The sequence below is a fragment of the Trichoderma harzianum genome, assembly GCF_003025095.1.
Source record: "Trichoderma harzianum CBS 226.95 unplaced genomic scaffold M431scaffold_4, whole genome shotgun sequence".
In the NCBI taxonomy this organism is placed as follows: Eukaryota; Fungi; Ascomycota; class Sordariomycetes; order Hypocreales; family Hypocreaceae; genus Trichoderma; species Trichoderma harzianum.
The window spans coordinates 1,534,646-1,547,661 of NW_020209252.1; the positions used below are offsets into that span (position 1 = coordinate 1,534,646).

Sequence of the window (13,016 nt, forward strand, 5' to 3'; positions counted from 1 at the left end):
TTTCATCTTGAAGAGGAAATACAGTTCTTTGTGCTTCTCCAGTGAGAAGCTTGATTTCTGAACTCATGTAAATGACAGAGATTCTATCACAAAAGCATCTATCCGGTTATCTGGCACATGATTAAGAAATGTCATTCATCGAGAGCTCAAAGTGACAGCACATTGTCTAAAACATCTACGCCACAGTAGGACGAGGCTTGAGCTTGTCATACGGCTGCTAGGTAGCTTGCTTCGTCAATACATAGAAGTGGTATACCTAATATCGGCACACAGTCTAGTAATAATCCAATAGACTCTTAGAGAAATACTGGCAACATTCTTCTCTCTCACGAGTATGATCGGCTCGTATGGGCATAGGTGAAAGTGAATCAAAGAGCCCAGCTGGAAGCCTCCACGTGATGGATACCCGATGCAATGCATGTTTGTCGTGCATGGTTGTCACATGCAAAATACAGGTCAATATCTAATTCTCATTGTAAAACTTCTGGGCAAGGATACACAAGAATAAACCCAGATATGGCAATACTGAGGGAAATGATATCAAATCAGATTGCTTGCTAACTAGGCACTATGTCTCATTAAGCCGCCTCCCAATTTTTCAGACACGCAATATCGTAAAGGTCAACATATCAAACAGGAACGTAAAGAACAAGAACACACGTGAGTACAGAACAGGTAATGACATTCACCACTGCCACCGTCCAAGATTCCACGAATCAGACTCCCAAACGCCATGCCTCACGGTCCTCGCCAGAGATACCATTGGTGTCTCTCAGGGAAACCCCCCTATCCGAGAACAATATCCACCTGGTCTCGTACTTGTGCATTCCAAGCCTTGAGCAGGATATGCCCAATGCCCCTCCTGTAGCAAACACTGCCAATTCTCTCAATCCAGAGCACATTCACAAAATCCAGTATGCCGTCTGCATCTTTATTCTCTTCGAATTTCTCCGGCGTGAAGATAAAGGAGCCCTTGCGCTCCATTCCCGTGCTAATGGCAATGAACTCGAGTTTTTCGCCTCCGTCATGGTTGGATGTCTGGACCCCAATCCACGCGTCGTGAGCTCGAAATTCACCGATCCATTTACCAGACTTGCTCCAAATGTTTCCAATGGCGAGCTGAGGATTTGAATGATCCTTGGGTGCCATAGTATCAGCAAGATCGACATCAAAGAGCCCAGCAGCCGTTCTGAAAGATAGGAGCGGTCCTGGGAAAGTCTGCTCGGCGATTGTTGGCGCGTGTTGTCCATCCTTTGGGGGGTCCACTACTGGCACAGGATACTTGAAAATGGTTTCACGGTCGCTATCATGTTTGAAAGCCGATCCGCTCCTTGACCAACCTCGGGGCAACGGTGTCCCAGCATTTTTGCGGGAGCGGAGATCTCGAAACCGCAGCCCAGTGTTGTTCACGGGAACTGTGGAAGCCCTGTCTGTGAGATTCCAACTGATGGTGGGCTTTATCCTGAAAGTTTGCATTGATTGAAATCGTTTAGGGTTGGATCCTATTTTTGCCGGACTAGTCTCTTCGACGTAATCAGCTGCAGCTCTCCATAGCACCAGGTCAACAGGAACACCGTCAAACCACCAGCCCATCCAAGACCATGACGGAAGAAAGGGGGCCCGTGGTGGTGCCCTCCGTCGTATTGATGCCTGTGGGCGCCAGAGTAGAGCGACGTCAAGGAACATGAGCGGCATGCCATACATGAAGCCGTCTGAAAATGTGCGTGAGAGCATGGAAGTGATGCCCGAGAATGCTCTCAAAGTGTCCTCGACGTGTGTCACCCTCCTTGCGCTATAGTCGGCTGCGATGCGAGCGTACTCGTCCAGGTCAGGCCACGGAGTATGTTGATAGCCAAGAATGGCAGAAGAAAGGCGGTTGATACATTCGTGCCGATTACTGCCACGCAGCTTTGGCATGATATTCAAGGAGCTCTTCTGCCAAAGCTCGCAGTGGCATTCCCATGTCACGGCATCTTGAAAGAAGAAAACGGTACGGCGCGAATAGAGATGCTCTTGTAGGGTCCATCCGCGGGTGTTCCATTTAGATTGCCGCAGCAATTCGTTGTGATCTCTAGTGCTACCACCAGCCTTTGAGTCGCGCGGGCGCTTTGGACTGATGGGGAGAAGGCCGGTATAGAGGTCGCCATAAGCTGCGGCGATTGTGAGGTATGCATTTGCAAAGATGTAAGGCATGTGCCGAATGTGGTTGTCCTTGTCCACATCATCGTCTTGAACAACGCATAGCTGATCGACCCACAGGTAGCGGAAGCCCAGCTTTCTTGCCAGATACATGGCATCGAGAATGGTCTCGGGAATGTCCACCTCCGGGAGCTCTGACTGGAAGGCCTCGATATTGGACTTGAGCAGTCGCACAACGGCGTTGGGGCCTCCTCGACGCGGGTTCAGCGGACCCCAGACATAGCTCAAGGCGAGATAGCGATCTGTCGGCTTGGCCTTGACCAAGCATCGCTCAACAGAGTCGACAAGGTAGACGGGACGCCAAGTGGTTGTGTCAGCGTCATCGCCGCCGCAGTGGTGGTTATGCTGGCCGTTGCATGTATCCAACCACGATTTGATGCGCATCATGGGCGACGATTTGTCGGCGACGGATGAGCGCCTCCTTTCAGGGGGTGGCGGCTCATTTTTAGCTCTCTCTCGATTGTCCCGGTTGTCCCTGTTGTCCCTGTTGTCTCTATTCTCCTTGTTTTGCGCACGCACTTGGTTGAGGGAACCCAGCAGACGGCCTGCGATGCTTAGGCGTCTCGCGGGTGCTGGTGCTGGTGCTGACGCATGTCCATGATGTGGTTCTGGATTTGAGGCAGGGGGAGGCGCATGAGACTGAGTACGGGCATGAGTGCGAGCACGAGGAGGAGGAGGAGCTGGCGGCGGCGACTCGCTGCCGGACGAGGACCAGTCGCTCTCAGATTCAGGCTCTCCTCGCATTGTTTATGGAGTTTGACGGTACAGGTATGGAGTCTTGTACTACCTAGTAAGCTGGCGGCTTGCGATTCCGCTAATTTTGAGTGTTTACAGGACTGATGGATGTGAGTGAACTGCGCAGACGCTGAGATGAGTTGAAGTAAGGTGAAACGAAACGAAACGAGATGCTAGCAAAGCAACCTTGCGCCAGAGACGCAGGCCGTCATGGCCGTAGGATAGAGAAAGAGTGAGGCGAGATGACGTTGGGTGGTTGTCGGAAGACGATCCTTGGGCGTAAGGCGCTATAATATGGATGGGATGTTGTGCTACCAGGAGGCATCAATCAGGCTGGGCTGTGAGGCGACGCGTTGCTGCAGCACCTGTTAGCACTAAAAGTCCAAGGTCCTCGTACTGACTGCATTGAGTTTGAAGTGGTGCCCCTCCATGGATCCGTGAAATTGATTGATGATGGATCCTCTGCACCCATGACGTTGAGCGGTTATTGGCTAGCTTGGTTGCTTCAACTTGGGAGACTTACCCTGTACGGCATGTGGAGTAGTGAGTCGAATGGATTTTTAACGTTGTATGCTGCTTCTATTTAAAGATGAACGTATGAACTTGTACGTCTTGTTTGTTTTGTAGAGCATTCACACGAAGCAGTTTCATCTGTACTAATCAGCACGTGGACGTGTCTTTCAAGGTGCAGATGTTTGGTCAGAGTTGTTAGTGGCTGGATAACAGGGGCCAGGAAGTCAAAATTAGCCGAGCCTTAGTCCAGGTACTAGATGAGAGTGTGCTTCGTATTCCACATGATCGAGTTGTAGCATCAAACCTTCTTTCTTCACGATGCGCACTTTAAAAAAATAAATACACAAATCCTCAATATGTCAATAAAGCGTAGAATAGCTGCCATTTTCAACGTCAAGATACCACTCCGTACAGCCAACACTAGACAATAGACAATTAAGCGGGGGAGACTGAGAAGATTACGAACACACGCGCCTTAAATAGTACGCCTATAAATCTCAACTCTTCAAGTATCTGCTGCTATATCTATATTTCTCTAGTATCTACTATTATATTTATATTTCTCTAGTAAGTATGATTATATTTATATTTATTTACTACTTAGTATTATTTCTATTCTGCGCCTGTTCAATAAACTGATTGGATGCTTATATTGCTGAGTGTATGCCCTTATTTATTTTGCAGTCTCGCTCTTTCTTACCTCCGCTTGATAATGTCTTACTCTTCTCCGCATTCTTCTTCAGCACCGGCTAGCCTCGCTAGTGCTCAGCGGCGTGGGGAAAGAACACCTGCTGTGGGGCTTCTACAGCCATCCTTCCTCGACTTCAGTCTTCATGTTGGCTTCCATACTTGGATCCATCAAACTCCAGACGACCAACACATCAAGCCGCCTATCCACACCCTCATCTAATTTCCTCTTCCTTCGCTTCATAACATATGTCAGTTTAAGGGGATGATCCAGTATATCCATCTCGGCCACGCTGCGTTTGCCTTTATTGCTTCATAATGGCTACCAACTCTGCCCAGAAGCGTGTCAAAACAGGTAAAATCCACATCTCGCTGTCTTGACTTGCTTTAAACCCTCTTTCTAACACTGTGGCACAGGATGGTATGAAATATTATCCCAGCAGACCAAAGAGCATAATAACTTGCTGGCCCTTGTCTATCGCCCTCACTGACTGACTGGTTAAATCGGGGGCAGCCTAACATGCAGAAAACGTCACGTTAAATGTATGTAGGCTAATGCAAGACAGCCCCAACACCGTTATTAGCCATGACGATCCCTTTCCTCTCACTTAGTTATTGAACTTACCATCTTCTTTCCCCCCTTTACTAGCTTTATGCGTTTCTTTATGTCTTAGACACTCCCAGGCTGACTCTACCAAAGGCGATGAACGTAGACCAGAGTGCAAGCGCTGCGAGATAGCTGGCCGACCATGTTCCTTTCCTAGGGCAGCTAGCCCCGACAACTTTAATGAGGTTGCCTTGGTAGAAAATGAGTATTTCGACTTTCCAGAAGATCACGTCTGGGTCAAGATTCCGTCTTCTTGTAAGTTTAACCGTCCTACACATCTCGGGTGTCTGGGCTGGGCTGATATGGCCACTCAAGTGCGATTTGCCCATCATGTACGAAGAAAATCGCGTAGAATCAGCCGAGCTCTTAACAAAATAGAAGACGACGCAGATTCAGTTCTTATTAATTCATCAGGTGAGAGAGATTCACTACAAATATTACTTGGTTCCCTGTACTTACAACGACAAGACGACCCACCAAGCTCCCCGAGACCAGCATCTCAGTTTTCTAGCCAGACAGAACCGGAGCCTGGATTCCTCCATATATCCCTTCCACCGGTTTCACATTTCCTTTTCGAAGATATTTCGGATAGCCAAACTACAAGTACTCCTATTGGGAGCCTGGCAGAAGCTCTATACTCAACACTGCCCATATATCTTCCACAGCTCCGAGGGCCTTTGAGAGACCCGGAACAAGCGCGTCTGCTGACTGTCTACACGGAGCACTTAAGCGGATGGGTAGGCTCATTTGCTACGATTTGCTTTTGCAATATGGTTATTGATACTTGATATATAGTTGGCACTGAACGATCCGAGACATCACTTCTCAGCATCCGTACCTCAGCTGGCCATGAAATGTCCCATGCTCCTTGATGCAATCTTTGCATTCTCGGCGCGATATTTGAGCCGTTCCGATCAAAATATCAGCCCTCTCGTGGCAGATGAATATCATTATAGTTGCGTTTGCCGGCTTATTGCGGCATTGAAAGATATTGCGTGTGCGTCCGAGAGTGCATTGGCGCTGTCGACGGTCATTCTACGAATGCACGAGATGCTGAGCGATCGCAATGCCGAGGTCGATCTGCAGCGTCATTTGAGAGGTTCTCTATCTCTTTTCAGTTATAATGCAAATAAGTTTGGCCCAGGAAGCCTCAAGCACACTGCATTCTGGACATATGTCCGCCAGGAGATCCTAACCGCTCTTCGCGGCTGCTCCCCGACCAATATTGACACGTCGGATAGAACGTATTACGTCGTTTTTGACGGAGATACGGACGATGATTGGACTAATAACATCATTTGGCTCACAGCACGAGTAATCAACCACTACTTTGATTCGTCCGTTTCCACAGCAACTTCTGTCCATCAAGAGATGCTGGTCACTCTTGTGGACAACTGGAAGGAGAGGCTCCCTGATACCTTTAATCCGCTTTCCATGGTTATGGATGACCATCCCTTTCCGGCGATCACATACACATGCATTTGGCACAGTAAGTCACTTTTACTTTCTCTCCATCTTAATCTGGGATATGTCATCTAACTCTTGAGTTCTCTGCTAGATGTGGCAATGCAGTTTTTCCATCTTTGCAAAGTCATATTTACCACTTCCAATCAGTCTAGTAAAACGAACCCGGAGAGTCTGGATACTGTGTGTTTATACCTGTACACCATTCTTTCCACTGCCATTAGCTGACATTGATTTCTAGGCAGAAGCTGTCAAGCACACCATTCAGATCTGTGGGATTGTTCGTGGATTATTTTCATATAAAGAGTGTCGATACCCTGGGGCTCTGGTGAATGCTGCGGAAATATTAGCATACTGTGAGTAGAGTGGCGGGCCGCTTAATTTCGTTTACAGAATGACGAAGGCCTCTCTATGACACACAAACAAACATCAGCTAATCGGACTAATAGGTGGCCGTACACTAAGAGATGTTAAATCCCAGTCGTACCTACTAGGCCTACTTCATCGCATCGAAGCTGAGACGACATGGGATGTAACCCAGACAGTTGAGAAGCTAAGGGAGACATGGAGTGATGTTCTCAACTGACTGAGTGCTTATATCCTGTAAACGTGAGTTTTTTCTTTGTATCTACTTTATCAAGAACACTGAAGAAACCTCTCTCTAACTCATATAGATAGATAGATAGATACACGCAACATAGATACCCCCTGAATGCAACTGGTTTTATTACATCAATACAAGTTTCGATTTCGGAGCCACAGAACCGTAGTGCTGCTCCACCACTTTCACATTCTCAAGATCAGCTTTTGCACCGGCGACTGTAGTAACAGTCACAGTCTGCTCTTCCCCTGGGACAAGATCCAAGGCATTGTCGCTAAAGACGTAACTATCCGCAACATTTGGATCGAGAGTGTCAACCAACAGTTCTACGCCTTTAGCCACACCATTCTTGACCGAGACAGCAATTTCGAAAGATCCAGCTGAGCCACTAATCTCTTTTTTCGTGACGGTAACCTCCGTAGCGGAAAAATCGAGGTGCCTCAACGGCTGTGGGAAGTTGACATAGCGAGCTAGGACATCTCCATTCTTGCTGAGCTTCGTAGCGGCGACTACGAACTCTTGCTTGACCCCCCATTCCTTTTCCTCAAACTTTACTTTTTGCAGTTCTGTTGAGCGATTTGGTGGTAGAATCACTTCTTCAGATTTGGAAGCGAGTAACTTGCCATCCAGGACGGAGTAGAAAGCCACCGTGATGGTCAACTTGGCCTCAGAGGTGGTGCAGTTGCTGGCCCAAACATCCGCCGAGGTAATGCGTTCCACGTACACACGAGTGAACTCATCGGCAGGGTGTTCTACAGTCGTCCTTGCGCATCCAACAATGATGGGCGCATAATCTCTTTTGGCAACAAAGTAAGCCAGCTTAGGACGAAGGAATGCATCGGCCAGAGACCAGCTAGCGGCCGGGAAACAGTCATTGAGCTGCCAGATCAGGCTGCCAGCGCACTCCTCCTGCCCGGGACCCTTCCAGAGGCGCCGGAAAGGTCGTAACGAGTAGTCGGTTGCCTCAGCCTGGTTGAGCTGAGTAGCATATACATATGCCGGAAGGGAGGCGAGTTCGTACTTTTGGTTGTCAATCAAGTACATTGACAGTGTGCGCTGATCTTCTGGTGCGCAGAACCAGTTGTCAAAAGTACGAGACTGGGGATGTCTTTCAGCAGGATCCGTTATGAGCTGGCGGACGCTGTGAACAGAAGGGGACGACTTCATGCCAAACTCGCTCACAAAGCGGCCGGTGAGTTTCTCGTAATCCTGGTAGGGGTAGCGCGGCTGATCTGCCATCCATACTCTCCAAGAATGAATGTCACCAACTGTTGGGTCATTGCTGTATGTGCCACCCCAGGGAGAGGAGTTGTGGTAAGGAACGCGAGGGACGAGTTCGGCACAGATATCGGGGAGCATCTTGTCGTAATACCATCGCGCCGCCCAGTTCGTCTTGAGCCAGTTGTCTGGGTTCTTGTCGTTGATGTCGTATTCGAGGTGATGAAGTTCGGCGAACATGTGGTCCTCGTTGTTTCCGCACCATAAGACGATCGACGGGTGGTGTCGCAGTCGCTTGAGGTTGTAAATGGCTTCCTCACGGATGGTGTTGGTCATGAAGTCGGAGACAGGGTAGACACCGCACCCGAGCTGAAAGTCATGCCAGATGAGAATTCCGAGCTCGTCGCAAATCTCATAGAACGAGTCGTCTTCGTAAAGACCTCCTCCCCACACGCGTATCATGTTCTGGTTGCCATGGAGAGCCAGCTCGATCCACTGACGATAGCGTTTCTCCTTGATCCTCGGCAAGAAGGTATCGCCAGGCACCCAGTTAGCACCACGGCAGTAGATGGGGATCTGGTTGACCTGGAAGAAGAAGGTCGTTCCTGGGGCTCCGTTCTCGAGAGGCCGCTGCACCAGACGTAGATGGCGGATACCGACTTTGCGGACGACCTGTTGGTCACCTAGAACAGCTGTCACGGTGTATAGCGGTTGCTCCCCATAACCGACTGGATACCACAGTTTGGGGCTTGTGAGCTTCACTTTACCGTTCCCGTCGCCGGTGAAAACAGTTTCTCCGTCTGGGTTGGCGATGCTGACTTGGATAGTATTCTCGTTGTCATCGTGGCCCTGCAACTCTGACGTGATAGTCAAAGTTGCGTCATCTAACGAGTCTGCAACATCGATATCAATGTTCAAGTCGGCGATGCGAGTTACAAATGACTCGAGATAAATTGGTCGCCATGGACCACAGGTTAGCAACGTCGGCGCCCTGTTTTTAATCGTCATGGTCAGTCATTGAATATTGAGCGCCATCATATAAGGCTAAACACTATGAAAACTCACCAATCCCATCCAAAATGACATCCAATTTTGCGGACGTTCATGCGGCAGGAATCGCCATTCCAGAACAGGTTCTTGTAGCCCTGCGCCTTTTCCAGACGTTTGCCCTCCAAAAACGCAGAGTCGAAGAGAAGCTCAAGGGTGTTTTCTTGGCCTGCTGGCTTCAATGTATCCGTGACATCGACACGATATTGGAGGAACATGTTGGCGGTGTTGGCTATCTCTTTGCCGTTTAGAATGATCTTGGCATACGTATCGAGACCATCGAAAACCATGGTGTGAGACACCTTGCCAGTGCTTGATGGAGCTTGCGGCGAGGTGAATGATGTTTTGTAGAGCCATTGTTTCTCGCCAACCCATTGAATCAGCTCGCTGTTTCTGTCTTTGGGCGGATCTGGGATGAGGCCATGATGTAGGAGGTCGAGATGGATGACGGTGGGAAACTGGGCGACGGGTCTGAAGTCCGAGTCTGGCTTGTCTGCTTGCTTGAAGGTCCAGCCATCGTGGACGTCTGTCCGTAGGTACGTGGCCATTGTTTAGGTTGAGATGGGGTTTGTAGGGATTCTTTGAGAAAAGCTCGAGGTATGCAGGATCAACGACCAGGGGCCTGACAGCTGAGCTGATATAAGAAGAGCTCCAGCTGGAGTTTATTTGCTCATCTTCCAGGAACCGCAGTGCTTATCTCACAACTCTTTCTCCAGAAAGGCAAAACTAATAAACACACGAGAGAGGCGCAATGCGATCTCGGATGGTCCTCTTCCCCACGCTGGGCAACCATTCACGATGCTGAATGTGAACATGAGATCAAAAGCTCCCCCGCATCATCCACATTTCTGATAGGTCTTACCATGTGCTACCCCGCGAGTTTCTCGAGATGCTTATCACATTGGGAAGGGATTCTAATACGACGATGGTTGTTAAAAGGTTGTCAGTCCTCGCTTGCTGGACAGTTTGGGAAAATAGCCGAGTTGGCGATGGACAAGACACCGGCAATTCAACTCCACACTTTTCCACTAACTCATGTCTCCAGACAAATGCAGCCATAGTCGCCCGCATAACCGGCTAAAGCACCTTCAACATCTCCACTTGGCCAGCATTCCCCAGGTTATTCCACATTTCAAGCGTGGATTTCCCCAGATTCTGCTGGTTCAAGTACACGATCAGTTTTGACTTGTTGCAATGGTAGCTCGGGGTAAACGTTTAAAAGGCCAATGGACGATGTTTGTAGTGCTTATATCAAAGAACCGTCGCCAGCCACGACGCTAGACATTAATGAAGATTGTTAGAACGAATATACCCGGACTAGAGCTTCTTGTTGGCTTTGTCATTTCGGTATTAAGGTACCATCTCAACCTGGAGTACACGCTGCCGATCCCCTCAAGCCACGGCGACAAAGTCCGGTGCCGGGGGTCGGTTCATGGCTATTGTACTCAATTTCAAGCACGAGGTTCCCCCACTTGCTGTCCTGGACTAAGAGCCGGCTGCTTTCCAAGCTGAAGACATTGTCGATAGCTCCAAGTCGTGAGAGTCATGAGAAGCCTTAGAGTGTTAGTGGCTTGATGGGCAGAGAAGGGGGATGCTTCCCCTCCTTTTACTTGCGTGATCGTCTTATGCTTCCCTCATGTGTATATATAGACCCCCCCGTCGTGGACTGCGGAGATGCAGCCGATATGCATGAGCCCTCATCTCATCACAACCGCTGCCGATCACATATCCTCTCAACCCGCAGCTGGTGAGAACGAAGCCGTCGTGACTTGAAGATGAAGTTCAACAACCCACTCAAGTCGTCGGCTCCGCCGTCCACCACCTTCAGGCTCGCCAACAAAGAGTTCCCAAAGGTGACTTGGTGGCGTGAGCCAGGCCTCCGTCATCTATACTTCTTGCTCCTCGTGCCGCTCATGACGTCCATGGTCAACGGCTACGATGGCTCCATGATGAACGCTCTGCAGACGAGCGGGCAGTGGCAGGACTACTTCCACCATCCTCGTGGCTCGTTGCTGGCGTTTTACAACCTTGCCTTTGCGCTTGGGCAGTTGATTGCCGTGATTCCGTTTCCGTTTCCCGCTACGATTGCTGATAAGTTGGGGAGACGATGGGGAGTTGTGATTGGAAGTATTATTGCCATTATTGGAGTGGCTGTTCAGAGTGCTAGTATTAATGGTAAGCAGCCTTTTCCCTTAGACAGGGCTTCAGTCAGTTATAGAATGTGTGGCTGATCTCGTGGTTATGTGATATACAGTCGGCATGTTTGTTGCGGGAAGATTTATTGTTGGCTTCGGCGTCATGATTGACCACGGGAGTGCACCTCTCATGGTGACTGAACTGGCTCATACCCAGCATCGAGCCACAATTACAGCGATTTACAACTCGACGTGGTACTTTGGATCCATTGTCGCCGCATGGGTGACCTTTGGGTATGTTATTATCTCTTATTTACTTAATTTAAAATTTCAAATGTTGGGAGGCGAAGGGCTGACAGAAACAGCACTATCAATATCAACAGTGAATGGGCTTGGCGAATTCCCTCCATTATCCAGGCTTTCCCTGCCATTGTGCAGATTATGTTCATCTGGTTCCTGCCCGAGGTGAGCATCCCAATTCCAGATCTGTTTCCCTTCAGTTCTCCGTCTAATATGATGAAATCAGAGCCCCCGTTTCCTCATTGCAAAGGACCGCCACGAAGAAGCCCTCGAAGTCCTCGTCAAGTTCCACGGCAACGGCGAGCGCACCGATTTCGTGGAGACCTCCTTCACCGAAATCAAGGAGACGCTGGCCCTAGAGCGAGAATTTTCTTCCAAGAGCGGCTGGCTCGACCTCATCAGCACCCCAGGCAACCGCAAGCGCACTCTCATCTGCTACCTGCAGGGCTTCTTCTCGCAGTGGTGCGGCAACGGCTTGGTCTCGTACTATCTGGTGCCCGTGCTGGAGACGATTGGCATCACCAAGAATGCCGAGCAGGCGGGTCTGAATGGCGGCCTGCAGATCTGGAACTTCATTGTTGCCATCTGGGCGGCGTTCAACATTGACCGGTTTGGACGCAGGAAGATGGTGCTGGGGAGTACGGGGTCGATGATTGTGTGTTTTGTTTTGTGGACGATTCTTTCGGCGCGGTATAACATTACGGGGGATGGAGCTGATGCAAAGGGCGTCATTGTCATGATCTTTTTGTTTTACACGGCATTCAACTGTGGATGGTGAGTCTGAGTGTTGTGTTTGATAAAAAACTGGACAATGCTAATGATGAGAGTTGTTTAGGCAAGGTCTGGTGTTGGCGTATCCCATTGAGATTCTGCCATATGAGATACGCGCCAAAGGCCTCAACGTTACGTTTTTCGGTGTCAGCTCATCACGTAAGTGCACCTATTCATTACTCGTACTTTGCAAGATATCATTGGCTGACTTATTGTAATAGTGCTCAACCAGTACATTAACCCCGTCGGCATCGAATCTCAGGGGTGGAGATTCTACATTGTAAGTTTCAACATTACAACTGTTGTTCCACGTCAATCTAACAATGACAAATGTAGTTTTACGACGTGTTCCTCTGTGTTATATTTGTCGTCGTGTACTTTCTCTGGGTGGAAACAAAGGTAGGATCTGAAGCCACTCTCGCTCATGTCCAACGTGCTGACCTTTGCCTTTTCTTTAGAACACTCCCTTGGAAGAGATTGCCAAGTTCTTTGACGGTGAGGAGGCCAAGGTGGGCGGTGGTGCTTCAACCAGCACTTCAGCCGCGGTTCTTTCTCAGATGAGGGCCAAGAACGCGGATTTCGAGGAAGAGGTGACACATGTCGAGACACATGAGGCTTGAGGCAACAGAGGGGGTGGCGTCTTTAGTTTTACAGATAGCCGTGAAGAGGTGATTCTTGAAGCTTTCAACTTGCACCGGATGAGTGAGTTACGCCGGAAGTAAATTGGAACCAAAAAAAT

At 49.2% G+C, this 13,016-nt stretch overlaps 4 protein-coding genes across 4 annotated transcripts; 2 read left to right on the forward strand and 2 right to left on the reverse strand.

The window, feature by feature from the left end:
- Positions 1–786: 786 nt before the first annotated feature.
- Positions 787–2,586, reverse strand: M431DRAFT_79854 (hypothetical protein; the record flags this gene model as incomplete). Its single annotated transcript, XM_024922870.1, has 1 exon — positions 787–2,586. One exon carries the CDS (start codon positions 2,584–2,586, stop codon positions 787–789), a length of 1,800 nt encoding a protein of 599 aa, XP_024776415.1.
- A 1,709-nt stretch (positions 2,587–4,295) lies between these two features.
- On the forward strand, positions 4,296–6,963 carry M431DRAFT_506497 (hypothetical protein). Its single transcript, XM_024918813.1, has 9 exons — positions 4,296–4,489; positions 4,835–4,996; positions 5,057–5,155; positions 5,210–5,478; positions 5,537–6,230; positions 6,300–6,388; positions 6,447–6,561; positions 6,655–6,814; positions 6,884–6,963. Exons 1-8 carry the CDS (start codon positions 4,453–4,455, stop codon positions 6,789–6,791), a joined length of 1,602 nt encoding a protein of 533 aa, XP_024776416.1. The 5' UTR covers positions 4,296–4,452; the 3' UTR covers positions 6,792–6,814; positions 6,884–6,963.
- Positions 6,933–9,619, reverse strand: M431DRAFT_80759 (glycoside hydrolase family 2 protein; the record flags this gene model as incomplete). The annotated part of the gene is made up of 2 exons (XM_024922974.1): positions 6,933–9,015; positions 9,090–9,619. The coding sequence occupies 2 exons, from the start codon at positions 9,617–9,619 to the stop codon at positions 6,933–6,935; spliced, it is 2,613 nt and encodes an 870-aa protein (XP_024776417.1).
- A 1,227-nt stretch (positions 9,620–10,846) lies between these two features.
- On the forward strand, positions 10,847–13,001 carry M431DRAFT_111997 (hypothetical protein; the record flags this gene model as incomplete). Its single annotated transcript, XM_024911815.1, has 8 exons — positions 10,847–11,246; positions 11,326–11,500; positions 11,572–11,671; positions 11,733–12,280; positions 12,342–12,436; positions 12,499–12,557; positions 12,614–12,676; positions 12,736–13,001. 8 exons carry the CDS (start codon positions 10,847–10,849, stop codon positions 12,895–12,897), a joined length of 1,602 nt encoding a protein of 533 aa, XP_024776418.1. The 3' UTR covers positions 12,898–13,001.
- Positions 13,002–13,016: the final 15 nt, after the last annotated feature.